Source organism: Scleropages formosus, chromosome 18, assembly GCF_900964775.1.
Source record: "Scleropages formosus chromosome 18, fSclFor1.1, whole genome shotgun sequence".
Classification (NCBI taxonomy): Eukaryota; Metazoa; Chordata; class Actinopteri; order Osteoglossiformes; family Osteoglossidae; genus Scleropages; species Scleropages formosus.
Genome location: NC_041823.1, coordinates 23,467,788 through 23,494,746, shown reverse-complemented (window position 1 = coordinate 23,494,746; position 26,959 = coordinate 23,467,788). Strand labels below are relative to the sequence as shown.

Below are 26,959 nucleotides of genomic sequence, written 5' to 3'. Positions count from 1 at the left end.
CATCAAACTTCTTGACTGCAAGGTTTTTGAAATTTGATATTTAAATAGCTTGGTATAATGCCCTGGTGTGGCAGAAATGAGCATGTCTTCCTAACTTTCACGAGATACTGTCTGCAAAACGTTATTAAAAGTCTACCTGAAGTTTGAAAGTTATGGTCCAAAACTGCGGAAGAAGACATGAAAAAAGAAAACCAAGATCTACAGGTTTCCTGCTATTTTGATGCGTAACTTCTTAGCCAATAATAAAATGGCTCTTGTTCCCGAACGCTATCATTTTAACATAAGACTTGTATTATTTTTGGTGGAATGTGAAAAGTTGAATATAGATATATTCACCAGACAGATGAATAATATGCTCTTGAGGTGAAGAAAACATATGAGCTAATTTCTAGGTAAATAAAGGAGGGAACAGGTATATATCAAATAGCTGGTATATACAGTACATCTGGCTTGGTTTGGCCATTTTCTTTACAGTCTAACAGTCATACAAACTCTATTTAAACACAGTAATTCAAAAGCTAGCTTGGCGAATAAGCATAAAAAACCCCTCAAACCATTAAATGCCTTCAGATTATTGTTAAAATAATTCCAGCAAAAATAGAATTGACAAAGAGAAAATGTTGTATTTACAGTTTATTTACATGTTTTTTTCACTCTTCATGATAGCAAAATATAATGGGATACAACAACTATAATACGTTACAAGTAAGCTAAATAGTTTTTGTGCTGATTCTTTTCAACACAATATTGCTACAAAATAAGGAGGTAGATGTGGGAAAAAGAAACATTTTCATCTAAGATAATTCATATTACTGACTTGGTGTTTCACACCTCTTATTAAACAGCTACTTCTTTCAATCTTCTCTTTATTTAAGTTCATTTGATCTGGAACTAAAACAGTGCTAGCTGATTGTGAACTGCCCTGACAACAGCTCAAACAGCGTGGGAATAAATGTTTATTTTCTTTTCACTCCATAGACCAATTAGAGGTGATAAATGCGATGGTGGTCACTTGACAAGCATATGTCATTCCTACAAAGATCTTGATCCATGGGGCAGACACATAATTGCGACAAGAGGACAGGGCCACGTCCCACAACCGATGAGAACTTAGCAGGATAAGCAGGTCACCAGAGATGACATGTCCTGGTAAGCCATGTTGTGCTGATAGTTGTAGCTTAAGGACAGCGCTAAGAGTTCATTCTACCGGGTCAACCATGCGTCGTCGGTGTCCTTCAGCACCCTGCTGGGGGGTTGTGGCTGCTGTATAATGGGAGGGCACATCCACAGGGGCAATATTGAGGCTGTCCAACACCTCCCGGGCAGTTTTTCCAAGCATTCCCTGTACATCGCACACAAAACGATACACGTAGCGCTTGCCTGCTGTCTTGTGGATGATGTTCTTATGGTAGTAGTAGCGCAGCCCCCGACTAAGTTTCTCATAGTTCATCTTGGGCTTGTTTTTGCATTGTCCCCATCGTTTAGCTACCTGGAACAGGGTGAAAATAGCCACGGATTAACTAAAGAAAATATTAGTCATACTCGGGTGGTCTAACAGTTGTTAAGGAGCTCGTAAAGTATACTTACATATAAATGTACATTTATTCATTCAGTAAGCGCTTTTCTCCGAAGAGACGTACATCTCAGAGAACAACAGGTGCAATACAATGCAAAACCATAGAATACACATGCAAAAGGCAATGCGTTTCAAAAAAAAAGGTGTTTAACCGCTTCCATTTAACTAATAATTAGTTCAGAAATAGAGACTCTGGACTCATTTCAGTGGCGTTCATCTGGAAACAGGAAGTTATGCCTAATTTGGGATGTTTCAATGCTCAGGGCCAGCACTGCTCAGAATAAAATGCTTATTCACATATCAGCCACAGTTTTGCCTGTGTGAAGCAGAGTAATCTGAGGTAATGGTGGCAAAGCAAGTAGCGCGAGAGGACATGGGTTCGATCCCTGCTCAGTCTGTGAGGAGTTTGCATGTGTCTGTGTGGGTTTCCTTCGGGTGCTCTGGTATCCTCCCACAGTCCAAAGACATGCTGTTCAGGTTCATCCATAGTGCGTGAGTGACAGAGAGTGTGTGTTCCACTGAGGCATGGATGAGTGACCCATTGTAAGTAGTTTATCTAGCAGTGTAAGTCACCTTGGTGAATAAGGTGTGTGGGCTGATAACACTACACAAAGTTGATTGGAAGTTGCTTTGGTCTGCTAAGTAAATAAATATAATGTAATCTCCGATGTGTAGAAGTTACAGAAGTTCCCCACTCCCAACAGCAAGGCTGAATCAGGAAGTTCGCATCACTTAGCAGGGCTTCCGGGAGGCAAATAGGAGTGTCTCAGGAAAGGGGTTGAGAGGTGCAAGTAAATCTGAGTGCAAATGGAAGAAAAAAAAACTCCAGACTGCTAAGAGAACTAAGGCACAAGACCGAGAGCATAAACGTTGGGCTGCTCACCTCAGCGGGGTCAGACATCTTGAATTCCCAGCCATCTCCTGTCCAACTGATGAAGGGCCGGCAGGTGGAGTCCAGCAGCAATTCAAGCAGGAACTGCCACAGCTGGATTGGCCCTGAGCCTAAGAGATGCAGAGTACAGAGGGACATGACCACACTGTTGCACTGAGACTTAACAGAGCCAGTGCACACTTTCACTAAAAGAAATACTGTTGGGATGGGACCTGCTTATTATTAAGCTGGGGATTATTAAGCTGAAAGTCTGAGAGCAAAGCACGAAAACAAAAGCACAGTCCTCTGCAGAGAGAGCAAAGCACGGCAATGCCGTGATGGGTCAGCTGAGGAACTCGAGGAAAGTGAAAGCTGCACCTGTGTAAGCTGCCATCCCGGTCACCTCTCTGTCTGCCTCTGGTTTCTGGGCTGTGCTTTTGCGCTTCACCAGGCGGGGGCAGTATTGCTCGGGGGGCTGGGACTCGGGGGACGAGGCACAAGATGGAGGAAGGCTTTGAGAAGGAGGGCAGTAGCTCGGAGACGGGTATGCTGACCAGAACGACTGGCTTCTGCTCTGCATCTCTGCCTTAAAAGCTGATCCAGAGTCACCTGCATGGAGCCAAGTGGATGTTATCAATACCTGACGATGGAAAGTACTGGAACTTGAAAAAGACTATTTCCTTTTCCATAATTGACACATAGTGCTCATAATTGGTTCTAACTTGAAATATTTTAGCAGGATAGGAAAAGGCGACAGCAATAACTTCTGAGCAATCATCGGTTAAACTGAGCATACATGTGTCACTGAACTATGTCAACTGTCCTTGAGCTTTCATTCAAAATCAGTGATGTGCTTCTATCCCAGGTGCCTTAGAGGGTTTGACCCATTTGTACAGGGAACAGTCATAAATTATTTTAGAGAGAAATTGATGTTTATAATGTTTTCTCCTGTACAGCTGTAGATGATGCCTTTCTCACCGAGATGCTCCAGACTGACAGAGCTGGACACCACCCCTTGGTTGGGTCCTGACCCTGGCAGGTAGTGGCCATGTTCACCAGCTACATCAGAACTGAAATGACTGCTCTGCACTGAGGGACAGCTGGGCAGGAGATTCTGGTATGTTGGCCCAGCCTCTTGAAATCCTGCTTGAAACTGGTCCAAACCAGCCGTGCCTGGAGGATCAGTGAGAGGAAATGGAGATCATATTTATTTGCCTTCATTACATTTCACCTGTGTGTAATGACATTATTTTCCCTTATTGAAAAAGGTCTTCCGTTTACCATTTGTGCAAGTTGTCCAGCAGCTGAATTCTGGGTATGCATCTAAATTGAACAAGGTGGAGTCACTGGACCCAGCTAAAAAAAAACAGGAATTATGGAGATTATATAAATTGTTTTTGGGTTGAATGCAGGTGTAGCAATATCTAAATGAATAGAAATTATGCTTTTATTTAGCAGTTGTTATACATCTGTGCATGTAATATCTCTAATAAAGGAATATCACACAATTATTTGTGAACTGCATGCTGTTCACCAAAGACGACGGTCATGATTATTAGTGATGATCTGGCACATGCCTTTATGATCATAACTTCTGATAACTTTTGGATGTTCTCCATATGTGTCCATGTACTGCTGCTGCCCGGACACATTGCTGTCTAAGAGGAAGGACAATTCTTCTCCACTGGAATCTACAGGCAGAAAAGGGCACAGAACATCAAACTCAAGCAAAATAAGGAGAAACTGGAAACTCCAGAGAGGCCAAACGCTTATTTAACTGATTGTAAATGGAAAGAAAAATTTTGACAACGATTAACGCCAAGACTAACACCAACGATGTGACTAAATCTAGTCTTCTGCTGGGTGCCTGGACTGTTCTTGTGTGCTCTGGTTGCCAACACTTGACTCATTGCTCTGACAGCCCTTAGTCCTGCTTGCATTTCATGCTATTGTTAAGAAGCAAATAAAGATCCATTGTCATATTGATCTGTTTAGCACAACTCGACCAAACAAACGACCCGCCTCTTTCCGCTCTGCTCCCGAAAATGTGGGAAACATGGGGAACTTGGGAGGAAATGAGAGCAAAGGGAAAGAGCATAGTGGGTTGGAGAAGGGGGGGTACTCAATCTGTTGGAGTAGGAAGTCTGGAGGAAAGGATTAGGAAAAGAGGGAGGGAGTAGAAAGAATATCTTTACCCTGACTGTCCCTCACTTCTACCACCTTAATTTAGACAAAGTCAACAGAAGTGAAGCCGCCCCCATCGTTTCCTATTTGCAACACAAGAGACTAAGAAGTCAAGGTCTGCTTCTGGCATTTGACAAGAATGAAACACACAAAAAGTGACAATGGGCACATTTTTTTACATTCAACAAGGGGGGTTTTTCAGCTCAGTGGTTTTGGTGCTGAAATATCATTATCATTTCGGAAAACAATGAACATTAATTCAAGGCATATTCTCACCATAGGACGCAAAGTCAAATCCAGCCGGAACTTCTTGTGTTCTGAAATCTTCCATGTGATAACCAGCCTGGTACATTTCCATCTATTTGGAAAGAGACAAGAAATGTCCGCAAACATACCACAGGTGTTTTCAAGTGAAATTGTGTATAATTCTCACAGTGAAAAAGAATAATTTAGAAAACTATGTAAAAAAAATAATACTTACAAACAATGTGTTAAAGCTAAACTGCTGTGCATTGGATATATGGCAAAATAGGACACAGATGTTTTCTGTACTTGTGAATTGTCATGTACCTTTGTTTCTTTCTCTACTTACAAATATGTACAGTATATGATGAATATGAATAATAGGAGTCAGGAGTCCATGTCTCCCCACCTCTGTCCCAAATAAGAGGTCCAAAATCAAAAGCTCAGAGGTTCTCCGTTCTGGCTCCAGTGAGGTGGAATGAACTCCCTCTCACACTCAGAACTGCTGAGTCCCTCTCAATATTTAAGAAGGGTCTCAAAATACACGTTTTGGATCCACTTCTCTACTGATCCCCCGTGTGCTTCTGAACTTGCATCACACCATCAGTTTAAAAAAAGTGGTCCGTGCTCCTGATCAGTTCTGTATGCCAGTACTCATATAATGTGCGCCGGTAAAACAGCGCTACTGGACTCACTTAAAGAACCACGTGCTTGCATATGGAAAGGTCAGCGTAAATGTGAAACATATTACGAATAAGAGCACTTTTCAAATATTACAATAGTGCGACGTGAACGCAATGGCACGGTGTGTTTGTCATTACCTTACAGGCGTCCACGATCCAGGTCCGGTAGCTGTAGCGATGCGCGCGGTTAGCGGTCCGAGCGGTGAGGTAGAGTGAAGCTGCTCCTGCCTCCTAACATGGGACGAGTTATAAGAGCGCGTGCAGGGGTGTGGCCTCGCGGCCCCGCAGGAATGCGGCCTCGCGTCGTGACTCCCGTCTCCCCCCGGGTTTAACTCTTTGTGACGTCACATCAGAGGTACCGGCGGGGAATACCGTTCACAGAAATTATTATTATTATTATTTTTTTTTTTATTATTATTATTATTTGTAAGACTAGTCGTTATTATAAATACCACTAATAATAATAGAAAGAATAAAAAACATATATAAAAATATGTCCTAACGGTGTATGTATTCATGTGTGCATTATAAACCATATTAACAAAATCTAATGAAAAAAAGCCTACACTTGATATAATATTCGGACCCATAGTTTAATCTGAACATTTATGACTGAAATTAGTGGTGTAACCACTTCTCAAGTAGGCCTGTTGGAGAGATTTAAAAAAAGTAATCAGTTATCCAAGTAATCAGGGACAGAGCAGTGTTGCCTGAACACTAGAAAAAGGTGCAGCCCCTGCCCCCCACTTCTCACTACTAATTAAATACACAAATTGTGTACTAAATGTGTGCTTTACAAAAATTATTTTATTTGTTGTTTTTGTTTATTTTGCTTATAATGTTTGTTTTTATCTCAGAATACCTTGTACATTAAAAAGCAATAAAAAGAGTCAAACCACCGTGATATGAAGTGTGACTGAAAACAGGTTGTACCTTCAGTTAGGGCAGGATCCAAAATGAACTTAACTCACCCATTTTATTTTCAGCTCAAGTCTGAGGCTATTGAGGGTAAATGATTGAGTTTATGTAGTAAATATAGACATGGCATTGCATTTGTTTCTGGGGAAAATATTTATAAGATAGTATTCATTTGCCTAGTCCATTGTAACAGTGATACTATGTGAGCTATTACTTTAGAGCATGTCCAACCCTATGGGAAACACCTAAACTTGTTAATTCCGTTGTTGAACATGAGTTTTGTTGAAGGCTCTGTACCTGCAGGACCAGGACAGACCACTGCTACCACAAAATCAAAAGTAAGGACACAGCAAAAGTCATGTAACTCAGCAAATTCACCCTTTTCAGTCGTCAGCAAAAAAACCCAGAATTAAAATATAATCGAAGATAGACCAGGAAATATGTGAAAAATAAATTAAGAAACTTTTCAGTTAAAATTTTCTGAAGAGGAAATGGAGTGGGGTTGCAAATAGAATTTGAATCGTTTTCTAAAGAAATTGGTCAGTTGTGTATTCTAAACCACATTGGACCAGTTGAACAAAAAAAAGAAAGAAAATTAAAACAGAGAGTAAAAGAGGCAGTAGAAAAAGTATGAAATCACGGCGTGAGTGGCGAGGCTAGATAACGGTGAACTGAGGACCTTGTGCAAACAAACACTCGGTCTCAGCAAAAAAAATCACATCTGGAAAAGTTTGTCTTCAAGGAGGGCTCACGCCGTGCGTTAGACACGAGTCGTGATTGAGACCCCCCACGACCCCCTCATCAGACAAGGTTACTGCGGGGGTCGAGTTACAGAAGCACCCCGCCGAAAGGACAAGACGAATGAGTCCCACAAACAACTCTGTTTTACTACCATTATGTATCACGTACATGCTTCATGTCCTACATCAATGTTACAAGTGCTGCCCCTGTGAAGCAGGAACTGGCTGCATAAATGTTACTCTATCAATGCCGCCATTTAATCAGACAAATATAATAACAATAATCGTGTGTCCATTTCGTCCGCAGCGTGATATTAATAATTAATTAAAAATAAAGGCCCGATTAACAGGACGCTTCTCCGGTGTGTTGTAAAAAAATCTTACTATGAACACTAAAGTGAAATTATAAATATGCTATTAATGAAATACTGTGATCTCATCAAAAACTGTAAATGCTGTCATAATAATCTGACCATAGGGTTTTGTTATCAAATAAATGAAGTGTGTACGCACCTACTCATCGAGTAGCTTTTTATAATGTTGCATGTGGATTTTATTGACGCCATTGACGTGTATCGGACGACGAACGCTGCTGTTCTAAAAAGAGAGGGAAGATTAGTGTTAGTTTTTAAAATGAAAATTAACTAGAATATGCTAATCATATGAATCCGTTCTATGCATGGCATAATACATACATGTAAGGAGAAAATGTATTCTTTCGTGAAGTATGAAAAACGAGAGACCGAGAAACGAATGCAGCACTGAAACAGAACCATAACGCGTGTAGTCGTGCTGTGTTCGCTGTGGAAGAGCCGTCCGACGGAGGCGCGGGAAAAGCTGACCTGGCTGCTGCACGCGCACATGTACTGACAGAAGCTGTCGGTAGATGGTGATTCGGCCGATGTACTTCAGATACACACTGGAGACAGTGTCGTACCTGAGGCCCGCTTCCCCAAACCACAGCGCAAGCCCAGCTATGGAAACAAGCCCCGTTTACTTCTTATATGTCATTGGGATGGGCAGGCACTATTTAACTGGGCATAATATCATCCAGACTGTGCGTGTTTTTTCGAAATCTACTCTCCTAGCGATCAAGTGGCATCGTTCAGTCAGCTTTCTGGTTCAACACGTCAGATTTAACGTCGCCCTTCCAGAGTCTGTCTTCTTGACTGTTTGTTAAGTCTGCTGAAGACGACGTCTATTCGTCAGGATACTTAAGAAAACTGCGTTAAGAACACCGGCACAATATCTAGTGTGCTTTAATGTTTTATTAAGAAATAGCCCTGTGTTCATTATAGACAGCTTGTGCGCAATTGGCTACACCGTGCTGCTTCACGGCTTATTTACAAAAAGAGAAACATTATTGTATAAAAAAATAATAATCTATCTGCCTGTTCCTCACTTATTGCACAGGTTGTTGCTGATGTTCTTCATGCAGCTAAGCCTTGCTCAGTTAGCTGTGTGCTTACAGCACCAAGACAACCATCTGTGGTTTTTAACGCAACTGTAGAATAACGCTTGCAATTTTTCGAAGAATTTAGTACTGCTTATTCACCAATAAGAATCTATCTTTGATGGTTTAGCGTGACTTCACTTCCCAATTTTAGACAGAGAGAGAGCGAAAAAAACCGTCATCCGGTTATGGTCTCGCTGAAAATTGACGCTGCAATGGTTTGCGCTCCGGCTTGAATGCGCCTGTGCAGAGGAGTCGACCTGCCACCAGAGTGAATTATTACTTGTAAAAAGAGTCAAACTAATCTCTATACATGAACTAGCGAAACTGTGCGTCGGCTGCAATGGACTGCACGATTAAGGTAGGCGGCCGAGCCGGCGGTTCTGGGTTCGACGAAGGCAGCGCGCAGAGCACAGAGCGCACAGCCACCCACTGGGGCGCGCGCCGAGTACCTCTGAGTGAGAGAGACGAGACGAGACGAGGCGGTGGCGCGAGCTCCCCACTCTTTCCTTCTCGTACAAAATTTCCTCTTCCTTCCCGTTCGTGGTTGTATGTCGGCTCTTTAATAACACAAGAAACCACTACATCTTTTCGACTCAGATAAAAACTAAATGGTGTCCAGAGCGCTTCAAGACGGGGGAGCCCTCGAATTCCCATCTCCGCTCGATATATTAATGAACTCTTACCCTATTTGTTTGAAAGAGAAGGCTCGCTAATTTAAAACGACGGATTAGGATACACGACGTTTTACTAATCCGTTTCAGCGAAGTGTGGGAAATCATGTTTGAAGAAACGGTAAAGGAATGGAATTATGAAATAATACTAGGGGATGTCAGTACCGTGCGGCTTTGTGGAGGGCGATGGTGCGCACGAGGCAGGTGGCTCCCGCGCGACCGAGCAGCTCGAGCCGAGGAGGTTTAATTTCCAAAAAAATCGGAGGATCATATTCCGCGACGTGACCGGTACCTGTCATCTGATTTTCCTCTTCTTGTGCCGCTGTATAGTGTATTGCCTGTATACCTTTGACAAAGCTTTGTACTGCATTTGTAAGCAGAGTCATGAAATTTATAAATAACCTACTTATTATTACTGTGTTCTTAGAGACACAGCCAAGAGCTGTATTGATTACACAGTAAATTGCACTCTTTTCAAAAGTTCACAAATTAAAATGTTTGCACTCAGAGATTGGAAATTGTTTTAAATATTTTTTCGTAAAATACGCTAATTATTATACTGAAAGCATATGTTTAATATACTAATCTGCTGAATCTGTTTCCATTGTTTGCGTCAGACAGAAAAAAAGTAAAAGCATAAGGGAAATATAAGTACGATTTTTACAAATCTTACGTATGGAATTCTACGGGTTGTCGATTTCTGTTACAGATTTACAGTTGTTTGTATTAATTACTCGAGCAACCTTCCAGCAAGTATTATTCTTGAACGAATTTGGACGCAAACTCATGATTGTACGTAGCGATTTTAAAGAGCTGAAATACACAAGTATAATAGTTTCGTGCATTAAATAGTCTTAACAAACTGTATCATGTCTCTGCGCTGCAGCGGATTCGTGCATACATTGTATTTTCTCGTAAAATGTACCCTTATTTTATATCTCTTCAATTTTCGAATTATTTTGTTCGTTGTCCCCATTTCTGTCATCCATTTCGTTGGTTTTAGTGTCCAGGTACAATAAATAACTTTAATCTTGCATACATTCCTTAGCAAAGGGTCAGGAACAAACATGGCCTCGAGTGCATTGTGGGTGAGCATATAAATATCAGAACTGTGCTCTTTCAGCATCGAAATCTAAGTACACGTGCTCTTTATACAACATAAAAACGAATGTATAATTGGCGCACAAAAATGTAGTGAACGTCCTCAGAGTTGTGCAAATTAATACGAGGACGACGTTATGTTCTGCGAGACCCAGGACCACTAGACTAGAGCGTGTGTGAAATGCAGTGTGTGTGAGATTGTTTAAGGAGCTGCTGTACTGTGTCAGTAACAATTCGGTGCGGAGAGGCTGTACTGGGGGCCCTCGTGCGGAATCCAACAGTTGACTGAACGCAACGGCGCGTGTCGCGGGGGCTGCCTGCTCTCACACCTTGCAGCGTCCAACAGAAAGGCGCGCGAACGAAAATGACGCGCGCACCTTCTTCCACTGCACATAGTACATGAAAAACGCAGGCGGTTTTAAAGTTTGTGAAGAACATTTCGAATCTCCTTACTCCATTGCACTTTGACAAACATCTTTATTTCAGATCGGCAGAATTAGAAAACGTCCTAAGACAGCTGCACGTGACCACGAGATTCGGTTTTGTTCTCAACGACATTTAATAGAGATTCATCGACACTAAAACGAATGTATGCAATCAATGATGTATAAAACTAAAAGGCGTAAACTTTTCGAATTGTACCAGCTTATAATTTATATATTGCAGTTACCTCGCCTCTTTACGGAAATAGTCATTCACTTTGATCAGATTTAAGCTGGTCAAGTTCATCTATTTCTTAGAAATGTCCCTAAAACTGCCAGTCATATTTTAGAACATGATACACATTGATGCGACTGACAGTTGAGGGACAGCCGTGACGCTAAACACCCCCTCCCCCCACACACCCTCCTGTACACCGAGCATCTCGTACACCTGCACCTGTCTCGCTGGACTGCACACACATGCGGGCGCGCGCGCGTTTCAAATTAAAACAAACGAAACTGATCACAGTTGCGATGCACTGACTATTAGTTTGTGTAAAATAAACCTGTTAATGATGTTCTCTGTTTTTGTACTCTATGCAGCCTACACTATTTCCGACCATCCACCAGTTGGTCTCTTCTCGTCCTTCGTAGGCAGCAGAGTTATTTAAAGAATAAATTAAACTTTATAGCGCTTGTCAGGTGTCGTTATCTGAACTTTGCAGACTTCCTGCCTCGAAACCTCACACTCCCCGCACACACTTCCGGCCCTCTCATACCAAAAAGGCAACACTGACAAAAAGAAAAGAAATATATTTGCAAATAAGATAATTGTCTCTCATATGGTGTTTTTAAGAGCAATAAAACAAAACGTAAGGCCAAGTTTGCCACAGTACGAGTCCCTTTCTTTGCGGCCTTTCGGAGTTCCGCGCACCTACACCCGCCATTTCACTGTGGCGGTGCTGTTGCTGCTGTTGCTGCTGCATAAAAAAGTTGTGAAAACCGCCGAGTGTTTCTTTTTTTTATGGTTTTTTTTTGCAGCTAAAGGGTGCAGCTGCCTGTCCCTTTGCAGATTCAGCTCTCTCTTCTCATCCACTTCTGCTTTCTCTCCCTCTCTCTGTGGATTACGAAATTTGAGGATTAACAGCCAGAACTACAGGTGTAAACATACAGAAGATTTTTTAATTTTTTCAAACGATTAAAGGCTATGGTTTGTTTCATCAATAAAAACATCGACTAAACAAAAGACTGATCCTGGAGCTTCAGGAATGGTGTTCAGTCCATGGGTTCGCAGCTGAACCTACAGCCCAGTGAAAGGCTCACTATGCAGTATTTGCAAATCCCTCAAAACTATTTAATCAATATGAGGATTAACCGTAAAATTTCTCACTTTAGTGTCCAGTGACTCTAAGTAAAAAGTAAGAAAAAAAATCAACTAGGTACAGTTTCTGAGGAGAAAATCTCTCTGGAGTATCCTTCGTAAAACTATTAGGACAATTCTAAGCTCAGTGGCTTTCTGCTGTAAGATACAGTGTTTTTAGGACATGGGCCTCTTTTTTTACGCATATTAACTGATAACGCCTCAGCTGCTCAGTCAACAATCATGTTCAATTCATATGCATAGGACAAATGGATGAGAAGGATTTTAGTGGACTACGATTTAAAGTAAGAGCGAAGAATTTCCCCACAGGGTGAAGGTGTCAGGTGAATGAGCTCCTACATCAGAATGGTCCTTTGTTCCTACATCATTGGGTACTTTTGATTCAAAATTGTCCCAGTACTCTACAGCCCTAATGTACTATTATGTACTGTATGCTTCTTTAGTAAGTGAAGGTGTCATCCATGTTTTAATATTTTAAGATATTATACGTTAAAAAAAACAATTACTGTATAAAAGAATGCTAAAAGACATGATCTATTATATACCAGTCTAAAAAACTGGGCTTTAAGTAAACTTAAACTTGGTACAGGTTTATCATACTTAAAAGTTATTTTACTATTGTTACACAATGCCACATGTGACTGATAAAATAGCAGTTTCTGTGGAATGCTCTCTTATACACACACACACACACACACACACACATACACACACCCAGATTGAAACCACTGATCCCAAGCAGGGTCGCGGTAAACCAGAGCCTAACTCAGCAACACAGAGCGTAAAGCTGGAGGGGGAGGGGACACACCCAGGATGGGATGCCAGTCTGTCACAAGGCACCCAAGCAGGACTCAAACCCCAGATCCACCAGAGAGCAGGCATAGGCCAAACCTGTTGCGCCACCGCACCCTCTGAATGCTCTCTTAGCCATCATTATATCAGGTTTTGGATGGAAATTGGCCTGCATTCCACCTAAATCTAGTTGCTGTACCAAAATAAATAGCTCATGGACTTATTACAGTTCTGCTTTTTCACCTACCTGTTTTAAAAGAAATTATGTTGCACAAATAGTCGAAGTATGGTAACAAATAGTTGGGCTGTTTCTGCATTTGCCAGAGTTAACATTTCAACCGAAAGTGTTTTGGAAATCAGCTTGTCACATAACAATAAGTGTGCATTATCAGCATGATAACCGCAGTCAATGAATACATATTTTTGTTACACATTTGAAGATGTTTTGGTAAATTATAATTTGCCGTATAACTACACTACTATAAGTACCCTTACATACCAACAATTAGCGGTCTTCATTTTGGGATAATCCATCTTCACTATTATATGACCAGTTAGTGCTGCAACAAATGAGGAACGACATCGCACTCATTTGCATGGTACAATTGACAGGCTGACTATACTAGCTTACAGGTTTCCAAGAGGTGCCATATGTGCACATACAGTATATAAAGGGAAATAGTACGTTATATTGAGACATACTACATCAGAACTATTTCAGGTTGTTAGAATCAGAGAGGAAGCAAAGAAAAGATAAAAACAGAGTGATAGATACACTGATTGACTGAAACATTGATAGATAAACAGTAGTTTGTACTGTGACAGTGCGAGTGAAAAATGCAAAACAGTGGGTAGAGGTACACATGTACACCACATGATAACCTCCTCTTTGTGATGTGTGATGGGAACTTTTGAATAGTACAAATGTGATAAAATGTTTAATGTGCAAAGCAGAAACAAATTAAGCTTTTACTGATTGTAATATATTTTAAAAACACATCATCCTGTGTGGTGTATTCATATTTGTAGAACTGTGGGTTATTATTATTATTATTATTTTTTTTTTTTATAGAGTGCTCTTCTCACATAGTGACACAGAACACTTTAACACAGGCATACAGCAAGAAAAATTGATACAAACACACATTTTCAGAACCGCTTGTCCCATACGGGGTCGCGGGGAACCGGAGCCAACCCGGCAACTCGGGGCGTGAGGCTGGAGGGGGAGGGGACACACCCAGGATGGGACGCCAGTCCGTCGCAAGGCACCCCAAGCAGGACTCGAACCCCAGACCCACCGGAGAGCAGGACTGTGGTCCAACCCACTGCGCCACCGCACCCCCCTTGATCCAAACAAAGAAGAGTCAACTAATGGCTACCATAATGAAGAACTTATTATAGAGCTACAAGTATACCTACTGGCCACCGGGGAAAGGAACAAAAACTCCCAACTGAAGGTTGAGGGAGAAAAAAAACCTCTGGGGGTCCACAGGCCAGTGGTTGCCCACCTCTCCTGAGCATTCTAGAAAGTAACAATTTGTAAGCCAGTGTTTAACAAGTAATTATAATGTTGGTTAATGGCATCTTGGATCGCCAGCTCGGCATGGAACATCTCGATCGTTATGGCAGATGGACATCGTCCTCTGTCTCAGCACTGGATTCATCTGTCACCACTGGCCAGCCTCCTCAGGTCTTATGTAGCGAGGTAGTGCTCAACGAGAAGATAGGACAGAGTTAGTAATTCACTCCCTTACTGATTTATAGGAAGATGGAGATCAGGGTTAACTTCACAAATTTGCCAAGCATTCAGGGGTTTTTGAACATCTTGAGAAGCACTGTTGCTAAACCTGCATGTCTGTTCCCTGCTAGTGTATAATAAGTTGAGATCAACACTGAAGTAACTATGGTAACAAATGAATTTAACTCTGTGACTATGAGTGAGCATATTGTATTTTACTTTTTTTATATGCACATTTCATTTTAGTTTAGAACATTGACTTCCTGAACTATATACAGTACACATGCAATATATATTGTTCTGAATCACAATTTTTTTTACTTTTTTTTGTTCATTTATCAGTTGTGGCCATTCATGTATAAAAGCTTTACCTTATTAGCTTTATAAGGGTTTATGTAATGCCACAAGTTTAGGTTTCTGAATGCGAACATGAAGAACATATTTATCAATGTGTTTTTAACATTATGTTTTGTTATTATTGATTTTAGTGAAATATTTACAGGTTTTGAGATGTTGCCTCTATTTCCACATGGGAATAAGATATACTGAAACTGATCAATGTTTAACCGCTCTTCACACTGGGTAGGACACTGGTGCTCTCCTTGCTGGACAGGAGCAAACCATGCATTGGGCTTACCACTTGGAAACCTCTTGAATGCTCAACATTTTGAAACACATGGGTTTGTTCAAGTCGCCATTCAGCTCACTTTTCACTATTTGTGCAGCTGAAATGTACAGTTATTGTTTTGTGTTGCCCAGCAGCTGGGACTGATGTGAAACCGATTGAACAGGAAGTCAGTTGTGGTATTAGTGGCTGGGCTTCATTCTGCCTGTGTAGTTTTACAGGGAGGGAGAGGATAGAAAGAGGGAGTGTTTATGTCAGTTTATGTTTGTTTATCTGTGGCTGTGGTTAGGGGTGCACATGTGCACAAGTGTAACTGCGAGAGTGTCTCCGTGTTGAACTGTGCCAGCGCTCATAAATAAATGCCCATTGCTCACTTGCGAATCATGGTATGAACATATGTAAAATGGAAGAGTTGTAAAATAAAGTTGGGAAGGTGCTCTGGAAAGCATCCGTGTTTGGCAGTCACATGGTAGCGTGTTTCAGCAGTGCCCAGCGCAGTAGCAGCACACTCCGTGACCTTCCTGTCAGACTCGGAGTCCCTCAGCAGCTCGCCGTTCATCTGTTTCACTTCTCCCGTCAGCGAGGAAAGGGCAAATCAGCTGAACTATTTCGGTCCTGCCAAAGCAGGCCTCTCCGAAACAGGGTAGAGAACGCAAAACAGAACAAGATGCAGTCGGTCGTGGTGCGTTGTGTCGCTGAAGTAGCAGCGGGTCCCAACACACACTCCGTTCGTGTTCGGGTAAAACCAAACCCGTGCCATTTCATGTAGCTTTGTGTGAGCTGTCTTTGTGAATTGTAGGTGAAGACGTCTTAATGGCCTAAGTGTCGGACTTGAGCGTGGCAGGGAGGTACCTGGCGGCCGGGAAGAGTGCCGTCTCCATTTAGCAAAATCAGTGTTGAGCAAGATGTGTGCGTGTGACAATGCAACGAAAACAATGCACACAATGAAACAACACCACAGAGGCCTTAATCAAGGCTGCTTCCTCCCCACTACAAAACACCCCCAAGTACCCACCCCCTTTCACTCACACTTTTTTCCAATGATAAGTGACCCACATTTTAACAGTTTGCTCCCCCCATTTCCCAACCCACAGCCTGTGCCAAAAGGTTACTCTGCACACAGAGCTACAGGTTTCCTGTAGGACGCCAAAACTCCCAGCAGTGACGTGCGGACCCCAAAGACAATACCAGCCCCAGCCCCCTTCCCAGAACATCACACGCAGGTCTGATGGCCGTCTGCTCTGCACACATTCTTGTCCATGGCACTTAAACCTGCAGAAACATGCTGACGTCCAACTGGCATCTTTAGAGGCAGGAAGCAGTAAAGGAATGGTTTCTCCACTCTTGATCTGACTGTACCACCGCTTACTTCTCCACCATCTCCCTTGGAGATTTACCTGAAGTGAAAAGACACACCCCTGGCTTCTCAGTGAGCCTTGTTTCCACTTTTTTAGGTCTCGATTCTGCTGCAGCGTCAGAACGAGAACGTGCGCCGTCTAAAGTTGGGGCACGTTAAGTGGCATGTCAGAATGGTCACAAGTGTGGAAGGCGTGTATGGCTTTGGGGGCTGGAGGGGCAGAGGGCCATGCCCAGTGAAGCTCAACCAGTGCCCCATTCCCTTCCTTTCTCACAGGAAGCACTGTCCGTAGTGAGCGAGGACCAGTCCATTTTCGAGCCAGCGTACGGGCCACCACCCTCCATGCACATGAAGGCGGAGATGACGTCTCCAAGGGTGTTTAGCCAGAGCTCTAAGGAGAGCCCTGAGCCCACAGAACCAGAGTGGAACCCTGGGAAGCGGGAGGGAGAGCAAATCAATGGGTCCAGGTAAGCAAGCTACGTGGAGCATACTTTTATCAAACTGTTTATCAGACTAGCCTCATGTGTAAGAATTCTTTAAACCAAAGGTGTCCTACATATTTTGTCCGAAGCCCACAGTCATTATTGTGAACTGATTTGAGGGCCACATGTATAAAAATCATGTCCCATAATAAATCTTTAGTGTCTAAATGGAAAAAAAAAAAAATTATTTTGTTTGGGTGTGTTGGTTCTCCAGTTGTGTTTGTAACTGCATTATCAATGAAATATGTAATATTTATGATAGGTATAGGAGTTCTTGCTGGCTGCATTATGTGAAGCGACACATTGGACTCCCCTGTTGTAAACCATCTCCTTCACATACATAATAATAAGTATTCTGGAATTCAGTTGAAATGCTTGTTTGTACAAGTAGCACTGCCTACAGTTGGGTATGTTTGGTGATATGTTTATGCTGAATTGTTTTATTTTTACTCCCAAGAAGGAGGTGTGGTTGTGCATGCCGCGATGCCTGTTGTAACTGCTACGTCAGTTCCAGTCCAAACCCAGGTTCCTTCTCATGGTTTTCCTGTGCTTCCTTCCTTTCTCCATAGCCGGGAGTCCCCTGTTGACTGCAGCGTGTCTAAGAGGTCCCGGCACATGAGCAATAGCGAGGCCAGCCAGATGGCCTACCAGTCCTCGTACCCGGAGCAGCGCACCAGCCCACAGAGCAATGTGCCACCCAACAGCAATGCCGATGAGAAGAGGGTCATCGTGCCAGCAGGTGAGACAACCACCCTACCCTACTAGACCCAGTCCTCTGCTGCTGTTGACGGTCTCCTGGGGAAATTGAGGCAGAAAGCTGGTGGGGAAAGAGAGTGGGGGAGGGGCAGGAGGGCGGGCAGTTTCACTCTTCTCGCAGGCTGATCACTGCATGTGTTACACATGGCATAGCAGGCATGCCCTCAGGGGACACAGAAAAAGAAAAAACATCACGGCATTCTCTTACAGTTGTGGTGTCAAAGCCCAAAGTGGAGCCATATTTAACCAGAAAGCCTCTTGCCCTTGGTACCTGACACATTAACTATTCTTTTCTCAAGGAGTAATGTTAGCGTCTAAGTGTGTGCAGTCTCCTTCTCTTTAGAAGAAAACTTATAACAGTCTCTCCAAGTTACCATTGTTTGTCTTTTCTTTTACCTTTGTCAAGCACGAGAAGGAGTCGTTACAGGAAATGTACTCAGGCGTTACTAGACAGTGATCTTCAGAAATGCATACATCTAATCACTGTTTGAAACCGATTAGTCAAAGCACTTCACCTAGGACCAGGGTACAGCCGTGTCTCGTGTTTTGGTACTTCCTGCCAATGCTCTTTTTTTTACTACTAGTCTTTCAAGATTAATAACTGTGGAAAAAAAACAATGTGATAAAAATATAGCTTTAAAAAGACCTTTATGTTTTATTTCAGTGAGCAAACAGTAATGTTAAACACTGGACTTGAGAAACAGGCGGAGACGCAGCGTTCAGCTGCAGACAGGTGATACATTTACGGACCCAATGTGACGCTGGGGACAGAAAATACACTCGTGAGCCAGGGTTATGTGATAGGTCATATACTTTCAGATTTCTGCTGCACATCTGTGGAACACCTACACACCCAGCTATGTGTGATGGTCAGCTGGAAGCACAGGCTGGTGCAGCATGTGGTGTAGTGGTTACAGCTGTCACCTCTGCATCTGGAGGCCGCACATTCAAATCCCACCTCCTACTGCAGTACCTTTTAGCAAAGTACTTGCCCTGAGTTACTCTAGTAAAAGTTGTGCAGCTGTATAAATGTGTAAATCACTGTATGGTGGATTAGAGAAAAGCATCAGTTAAATGTAGAACATAAGCACCGATGTCAAGTGCTGGGCTGTGTGTCTGGCAGTGTGTTGGCTAGTGCGTGGTTGTGTGTGTGTGTGCACCCAGGAGACAGAGCAGCACTTTCTGTGCATGTGCGCAAAAGAGCGCTGGCCTTTGCGGTTACCCAATGCCTACTTGGTCTTGCATCACTGTGAATGCTGCGCACCGTGCCGTGCTTGTGGACTGAGCGTACACCGACACAGTGGAGAGGAGCCTTCAAAGAGGCGGACGCTCATTTGACACACCCTATAGTGCGCTTCCTCTCCGTTTATGTCACCTGTGGCTTTCATCTAGCTTTCGGTTCATTTTGTTTGCTTCGTATTTTGCCGTGATTCACTACCTGGAGAATACTTTTTAGCTTTCCTGGAATCTGGGAAGAATGAATACATCCCTCACTGGCAAAGGCACAGATGCACATTTGTTTTCAGCCTGTCCATCCAAATGTACCATGCTAGTAGCACTTTACTAGAAATACATTAATCTATATATATATGTATACGTATACATATATATATTTTTTTTAGTGGAGCAATTTTAGGGTAAGTTCTGTGTGCTTAAGTATATTACATTGGGGAAATTATTTGTACCAGCAGCTTCTGTGTCTAGACACAGCACCCCTGACCATTACATTACCTCGTACCCCATTATATATGGTAAATATGTATCCAGTCAACCCAGATACAATGGATATGATGGGTTCTGATGAAATCAGTATAAAATCAGGGGTTAGGCAACATGACACAAAATCTACTGTCCATTCTGTACCCCAAGACAAGACTTGGTTTCCCCTGTTTAGTGTCTTTACTGATAGTGTAGGACTTGGTGTCACATAGTTGGAGGAAGGAGGAAGTTGCAAAGATAGGCAAAGCAGAATTGGCATTCTCAGCGTGCTGCTTTCTGCATGGAAATGCAGTGGTAACCCAGGAAAAGAACGCTCCTCTTTGGTTCGAAAACGAGCAAAGTAAAAATCAAATCAGCCAAAAAGGAGAGAATCTGTACTTGAACAACAAGCAGTGGGCAGTGTGTTGTTCCATAAAGGCAAATGTCATAGTGCTAAATGCTGATAGTAATTGAAAAAGGACTTCCTAGTTTCGTGGAACCAACCTTAAACAGCACATGAGTCATCTCGCTGACATAGTTTTATGTTCAGTGTCCAGACTACAAGACACGGCAGCATACAGTCACACTGCACTGGGGATACTGGGACTGAATGTACAGATGAGTTTCTTTTCCTATTAGTCCCCCACGTCAAGCTATTATTGTCATCATAATACAAGGATATTGCGTCACTGTTGCACGTTACACAAGGACAATGAAGATGCAGAAGTCTTTTCCACAGTTGAACCTGGTTACAGTATTTTTCCAGTTTGAACCATGTCAGAGATGTGTCACACACAATTAATTCTTCAAAACTCTTCAGCGGAGGTGTATTCATTAAGGACGTACTTGCTTGTTTTTCAAGTATTTCGAAACGATTGTCATGAAAACAGTAAGAAAGCATAAGGAACACAAAGGGTTTATGTCTAATAATCTTCTGATTGTTTCTATTGTTGTTTTTTTCTTAATGAAACAAATAATACTTCATTACTGTAATAATAATACTTGTTATCCAAGTGGTACTGATAACTAGTACCGGTAGTACTGAGAACTAATATTGGCTACACGGAGGTGTTGAAATGTTCTTGTTTGTAGACCTTTGACCCAACAGGGTCATGTGAGGCTTTTGCCTGCTGGTCACTGGTAGCAAAATGCCATTTTTCCCCTGTCTTGGCCAGACCCTGAGGTGTGGTTGCAGGACCATGTGAGACAGTGGCTGGAGTGGGCTATCAAGGAGTACTGCCTGGTGGACGTGGATGTGTCACTCTTCCAGTCTGTGGACGGAAAGGCGCTCTGTAAGATGACCAAGGAGGACTTGATGCGACTCACCTCTGAGTTCAATACCGACATCCTGCTCTCGCACCTCAACTACCTCCGTGAGAGTAAGGGGCCATGAGCACCATGCATCACACAGCCTGCTGTTGATGATGCCTTTATTATTAAAACACACATTTTTTGTTAACGATCAGCAAGTCACAAGAGTTAGAAGGCTGTTTTTCCCTTTGTCATTTGTAGGTAGCCCCACCTTCTCTTGCACCACCGCAGCGACTAACACACAGCAGCAGCCCCGACTACAGGTCAAAGCAGGTAAGCAAGAGACACACCACTCGACGTACTGCTGCTGAGGTCACCGAAGGCGACATCCTTCCAATAACCGCTTGTCCTGAACCACAGTCTATCCCGGAAGCATTGAATGTAAAGTTGAAGGGGAATGCACCTTGGATGGGACACCAGTCCATTGCAGAGTAGCCACACACACACACACACACACACACACACACACACACGCACACGCTATGGGAAATTCAGAGTCACCAATTCACCTGAACTAAATGTCTTTGGACTATGGGAGGAAACCAGAGCACCTGGGGGACACCCCTACAGACATGGGGAGAACTTGCAAACTCCACCCAGACTGAGCAGGGGTCAAACCCACTTTCTCTCACACTAACCAGGCGCTGCGAGGAAGTATCGCTACTCGTTGTGCTGCCGTACTGTCCAACCGCAGTAACGTCGCTGTTTATTTTTCCTGAAAACTTGATGGTACAGCATTGTACACTTGCAGCTGACAGAACATAATCAGACAGGCTGATACATAGTCCAGGGGATCTACTGAAATTATCCATGGTGATATTTAAAGATCAATATGGACAGTAAAAGTAGTATATTGCTATGTAATCTCTGCACTACATTGGAACGCAATTATTTTAGTACATTAAAAGCACATAGTGGTCAGATAAGCGCTGCCCACGGGCAAACTGTAGTTGTTCTGCACATTGAGCACGGCTGACCATTGTTACATGTTGATCGGAGTCCACATCCCACATTGGACTCACAGACAGGAAGCAGCTGCAGCAGGACAGGAAACAAGGAGTATGGCTCCCACTTTGGGACACAATGACAATCTTGCCACAACAGAAGTGGTCTTAACAAAGGGAACTCCCAACAGGTTCGAGACCCATCTGTGACACCCCCTTTGATCTACCCTTCTCCAGTGTCATGTCCATTCTCTCCTGCTTTACCCTTCCATTGGCGCCTGGTGCTTTGCCTCTTTTCTGTATGACTCTCTTCCTGTTCTTTTCTCTATGTCTCTACTTTTTCTCTCGCTCCTTTCCTCTGTCTGACTAACCTGCCGTTCTCTCTTCTTATTTTCTACAGAGAACAACTTTGAGGAGATCAGCAGGAGAAGCAGCTGGTCAGCTACACCTTTGCCAAGTGTACCGAAAGGTACAATAACACATATTATTTGTACAATTAATTACATGCATTAGTTCTTTGTAATTTGTTCCGGAATCACCAAATTGTTTGCAATGACACTTACAACGACAGTTACAGCTACACTTAATGAGACTATTTCAGTTAAAATACAAATAACTTTATTATTATTATTATTATTATTATTGCTGTTGTTGTTGTTGTTAAAATTTGTCGTAACAGCTACACGATGAAAATAAATAACCTGAACAAAGTTTCGGTTCCCCATTTATATGCTAAGAAAGAAATGGAACGGTCTTTTTTATATGGCGAGTGGATTATTTCAGTCATTTTCTCACTCCAGTAAGTCATTTCTTCTGGTGCAGCATCTTGTTCTGCACTGAAAAATAAGGCAGTGTGATAAAAAAGACTCTTCACTTCATTAACTGGAGTGTTGCTGAATCTCTTTATCATGCGGTCATTTTTAGTTTTTGTTGAACCACAGATCTGATGAAATAGCTGCAGACCACACCTATTTATTTTGCTACAGTGTTCTCAGCACTCCGCTGGCTGCGATTCTGCATTTGTTGAAAAGAGAGTCTGGAAGTTAGGTCTCACAGCGTGGTCCTGGTAGAGTGATTATAAACAGTTGTTTTGTTCTCTCTCTGCATACTAGCACTTCATTTACTGTTACACAATGTATGCAAGCTTCCTCTCCATGTTCAGCCTATTATCAGCTGAAGGAGAGGTGGAAAACTGAGAGGTACAGTCACCAGCCAGGACCAGGGTTGGGAAAGCTGAATATATGGTGTTCCAGTTCCTTTTGTAAGACTGACGTGCACTCCTGCCTGTCCAGGTTCTCCTATAGAACACCAGCACAACACCAGAGTGACAGAACCGCCTCCTCGACATGTGCCAGGTGCAGATTGCCACTCCACATCTTTCATTTCATGCTGTCATTTGTCCAGTATGCAGCATCATTCTGTGTGTCTTAATACAATTTCTCATCATACTGTTGATTGTTGTTAAAGTACTGTGTAATATGTCATCTGCATTGCTGTTAACTCTTCTTTTTACTCATTCACAGATCCTTACCAAGCACTAGGACCCATCAGCAGTCGCTTAGCTAACCCAGGTAAGAGGGAGTTTTCTATGGCACTGAGACAGGATAAACGCCGTCATTATGACCAATAGTTGTAAAAAAAAAAATAAACATAATACTAATTTCAAAATTCATTACAAGAGTGGATGAATGATTGAATGGATGGATGGATGGGGAGTGGCTGCCAAAAAGTAAACAAAAGATCCCCAAGGTTGACAAATGTGACCTTTTACTGTGAGCTTTGCAAAAATACAAGTTAAGAGACTAGAGAAAAAAATTGCAGAAGGGGGTGAGGTAACAGGGCAAGAAGGATTTGCTGTACAGATGTAGTATTCTGTACGCTTCTTTATGAGTCTTCACCCACACTGAGCCACTAAAACATGGAGCCTAAGCTCCTGTTACAGCCTAAAGCCTGAAATGACTTATTTGCCCCTGTCTCCTCACAGAATCCCCAGCTCTGCACACCAAGAGCCGAGCAACCAAACACAATTCACACAAGCTGTCTGACACTGGCACACACAGGATTGTGGGTAGGTTGTTGCGCCAAACATTGTGGGAGAAATAAGCAGGGATATTTAGCTTTTCTTCAAAGCACATAGCAAAAATGGTCACATTTGTTGAAATCTATGCTGGGATTGTTCTAATATGGCATTACTGTACCTGGTACAATGTAGCCTTTCACTAAGAGACTAACTTATGATCGAAGTCATCATTGTAGCTGCCATCTTCTGGTTGAAGGTGGACACTACAGAGACACTAATGTTCAAACCCTCCAAGTGCTAGAAGTCCTTGATCTCATGCATTTTGGTTGCACTCAGCCCTCTTATATCAGGGTCCTGTGGAAATAGATGCTCTTTTCAACACAACTGGCGTATGATTTAGTATAAAGCATTTTGTCTGATCACCAGTCGCCAGGCGCAAGGATTTCAAAAGGGATCATTCAGTGCACAGCTGCGGTGTGTCTTTTAGGCTCCTTTGCACAATGCAAGAAAACAGTTCAATGACGGAAACAATGATTAAACAAGTGTTCAATAAAAATTACTAATAAAAGCAATCCGGTTATCCGTATTGTGTTATTTCACTCACTTTTTAGAGGAAACAAGTCACTATGGCCAGTACAGTTGCTGTGCAGAATGTCGTGCAAACTGATGTAAAGACAGCTCTATGAAAGCAAAGATAAACATGAACAGTGAAGTGTTCAAAAATAGATGTGAGACATTCCCTTACTGCTTCCGTGTGTTTACTCTCGTGTGTGTGTGTTCCCAGTACTGTTTTTCAACTCACAAACACTGCACTCGCACTTGGATGGATGCTATAATGGTGTCCCCCCAAGTTCAAAAACTCTCTTTGAATTGTTTAAAAGGTAGCATTTTAAAGTCGGATAAGACACGCTATTCTTCACTCCTTAGGGTTTGGGTTAGGGTTAGTAGCATTATAGTTTTAGTTCACAACAAGAAAAACAGAACACTCATCGGTGAAGCACTTTTCCAAAATGACAAGAGTACAGTTTAAAACACGCTGTTCAATTGTACGTTTAAACAGCAGTTTTCTCCAAAACAAAATGAGATATAACTAACATAAAAAAGAGAGTAAAAGGGACTTTTAAAAGGCAAAGGTTTCCTCTGCAGTTAACACAAGGTTTTCTCCAAAAGAAGAAAGACCTTTTTTGTCTTTTTTTTCCCCTGTTCTTTCCAAAAGGCTCCGGGCAGATTCAGCTGTGGCAGTTTCTCCTGGAACTTTTGTCAGACAGTGCCAATGCCCCCATCATCACCTGGGAAGGCTCCAATGGTGAGTTCAAGATGACAGACCCAGATGAGGTGGCCAAGCGCTGGGGTGAGCGCAAGAGCAAGCCCAACATGAATTATGACAAGTTGAGTCGTGCACTTCGCTACTATTATGACAAGAACATCATGACCAAGGTGCACGGCAAGCGCTACGCCTACAAGTTTGATTTCCAGGGAATCTCTCAAGCGCACCACAACCATGCCAACGAGAGCGGGGTCCTCAAGTACCAAGCAGATGTGCCCTACATGCAGCCCTACCACAGCCATCAGCCGAAAATGAACTTTATGAGCACTCACCCCTCCCCACTGCCAGTCACCACCGGGAACTTTTTTGGGCCTTCCTCCACATACTGGAACGCAGCATCCAGTCCTCTGTACCCCACGTCTGCCATGCCCCGGCACCCAGGAAGCCACTCGCACTTGGGCTCGTACTACTGAGGTTACCTGGACCAGCAGCTGGTCTCAGTGTTGACCTTGTCTCTCCACCACCTCTGATTTATTTCCTGCCATTTCCTGTTACTGAATACTTTCTGGGGTGGGATGTAGCCAACCATACTGGTTTTTCAGTGGTTGCTCTACCTGAGGAGGTGGCATAGTAACCGGCTGGTGCCCAGTGCTGAGACTCTGCTGTGTCGAGATGGACTTGTGGGCAACAAGCATTTTCTCAGAATGAGTAGCAGGTCAGGCAGACAATTGTATTTAGTTTTAACATAAATGTATTTTGTTTTGATGTATTTCAAACAAAACTTTCCTTGCAAGTGATGTTTGAAGCATGTCCTCTCGCCACATTGTGTGATTTCACTCTCAAGAGCCTTTCTGACCGGCATTACAAGGGATGGAGGTGAATGTTTGTGAACGATTTGTTTGTCACTCTTTGTGAGCCATGTCAAGTTTGGACTGCGGAAGTGACCGAGTCCTGTACAGTGTTGAAATTTTCAGTGCACAAGCAGTCATCCTTTCCCGAATCTTTGGAAGGTTCGAATGAGATCAGGTTAATCCCTGCTAGTAACAAGTGTAACATGTTAAGACCTGGATCAGAACAGGAAAAGATAGCTATGTATAAATATGCATTGAGTAGGAAAATGTACGTATTAAGGAAATAAACTTTTTTTTGGAAAGTAAAGTAAAAATCTTAAACTGTAAACATTTAAAATAACAATGTAATAAAAAAATATAATGGGGGTTTATGAAGATTTTAAACATCTATTGACATCTGAGAGACCCTGGGAATGAATGTACCTTTAAGGTACCACAACTCAACATGTTGGAGCTTTGTCATATCCAAGTGATTTCTACAATGTAGCATATTCCTACCGTTTGACAGTACTGCTTGTATATTTTGCAGCCAGTATTTGTTTTCTCGTTTCATTCATGCTGTGCCACTAATTAGTTTATATTTAATAAAATGTATCATGAGAAATATCTTCAAAGGGTTTTCAGTTAATTTGCTTAAAGTAGAGGACAACATGAAGTGCCAAGGATTCTGTGTTTGACCATATACAGGTGGTCCCCGATCTACAATAGGGTTACGTTCCCCGAAACCCATCATAAGTCGAAAGTATCGTGAGTCGAAAATGCATTTGATACACCTAATACACACCTCTGCGTGACCAAATGGGAGATGTGGCTGCTGTAGCTGCCCAGCATCGCAAGAGAGTATCGTTCCTCATATTGCTTACCAGGGAAAA

General features: G+C 42.6%; 2 protein-coding genes across 4 annotated transcripts; one reads left to right on the top strand and one right to left on the bottom strand.

Annotated features, from left to right (window-relative positions):
• Nucleotides 1-659: 659 nt before the first annotated feature.
• etsrp (ETS1-related protein) lies at nt 660-5,792 on the bottom strand. Of its 2 annotated transcripts, none has more exons than XM_018726870.2 (8): nt 5,696-5,792; nt 4,908-4,989; nt 4,025-4,138; nt 3,729-3,803; nt 3,426-3,629; nt 2,826-3,056; nt 2,460-2,578; nt 660-1,489 (listed from the first exon to the last, which is right to left on the bottom strand). In XM_018726870.2, exons 2-8 carry the CDS (start codon nt 4,987-4,989, stop codon nt 1,199-1,201), a joined length of 1,116 nt encoding a protein of 371 aa, XP_018582386.1. In that variant the 5' UTR covers nt 5,696-5,792; the 3' UTR covers nt 660-1,198. The 2 variants fall into 2 exon arrangements, with proteins under 2 accessions (XP_018582386.1, XP_018582387.1); XM_018726871.2 differs by having other exon boundaries at nt 3,426-3,620.
• A 3,059-nt stretch (nt 5,793-8,851) lies between these two features.
• fli1rs (Fli-1 proto-oncogene, ETS transcription factor-related sequence) lies at nt 8,852-26,682 on the top strand. Of its 2 annotated transcripts, XM_018727026.2 has the most exons (10): nt 8,852-9,029; nt 17,035-17,225; nt 17,810-17,979; nt 20,870-21,073; nt 21,207-21,278; nt 22,350-22,418; nt 23,242-23,304; nt 23,473-23,520; nt 23,934-24,017; nt 25,186-26,682. In XM_018727026.2, the coding sequence occupies exons 1-10, from the start codon at nt 9,012-9,014 to the stop codon at nt 25,707-25,709; spliced, it is 1,443 nt and encodes a 480-aa protein (XP_018582542.2). In that variant the 5' UTR covers nt 8,852-9,011; the 3' UTR covers nt 25,710-26,682. The 2 variants fall into 2 exon arrangements, with proteins under 2 accessions (XP_018582542.2, XP_018582543.2); XM_018727027.2 differs by lacking the exon at nt 23,934-24,017.
• Nucleotides 26,683-26,959: the final 277 nt, after the last annotated feature.

What these genes read in the sequence shown, in the direction of transcription:
- etsrp (XM_018726870.2), bottom strand. Translation starts at nt 4,989, where the DNA reads ATGGAAATGTACCAGGCTGGTTATCACATGGAAGATTTCAGAACACAA. An exon ending in TGTCAGTCTGGAGCATCTCG is followed by an intron (nt 3,057 to 3,425) that starts GTGAGAAAGGCA and finishes GGCTCCATGCAG; the next exon opens with GTGACTCTGGATCAGCTTTT. An exon ending in AGATGTCTGACCCCGCTGAG is followed by an intron (nt 1,490 to 2,459) that starts GTGAGCAGCCCA and finishes ACCCTGTTCCAG; the next exon opens with GTAGCTAAACGATGGGGACA.
- fli1rs (XM_018727026.2), top strand. An exon ending in GAGGGTCATCGTGCCAGCAG is followed by an intron (nt 17,980 to 20,869) that starts GTGAGACAACCA and finishes TGTCTTGGCCAG; the next exon opens with ACCCTGAGGTGTGGTTGCAG. An exon ending in GCCTCCTCGACATGTGCCAG is followed by an intron (nt 23,305 to 23,472) that starts GTGCAGATTGCC and finishes ACTCATTCACAG; the next exon opens with ATCCTTACCAAGCACTAGGA.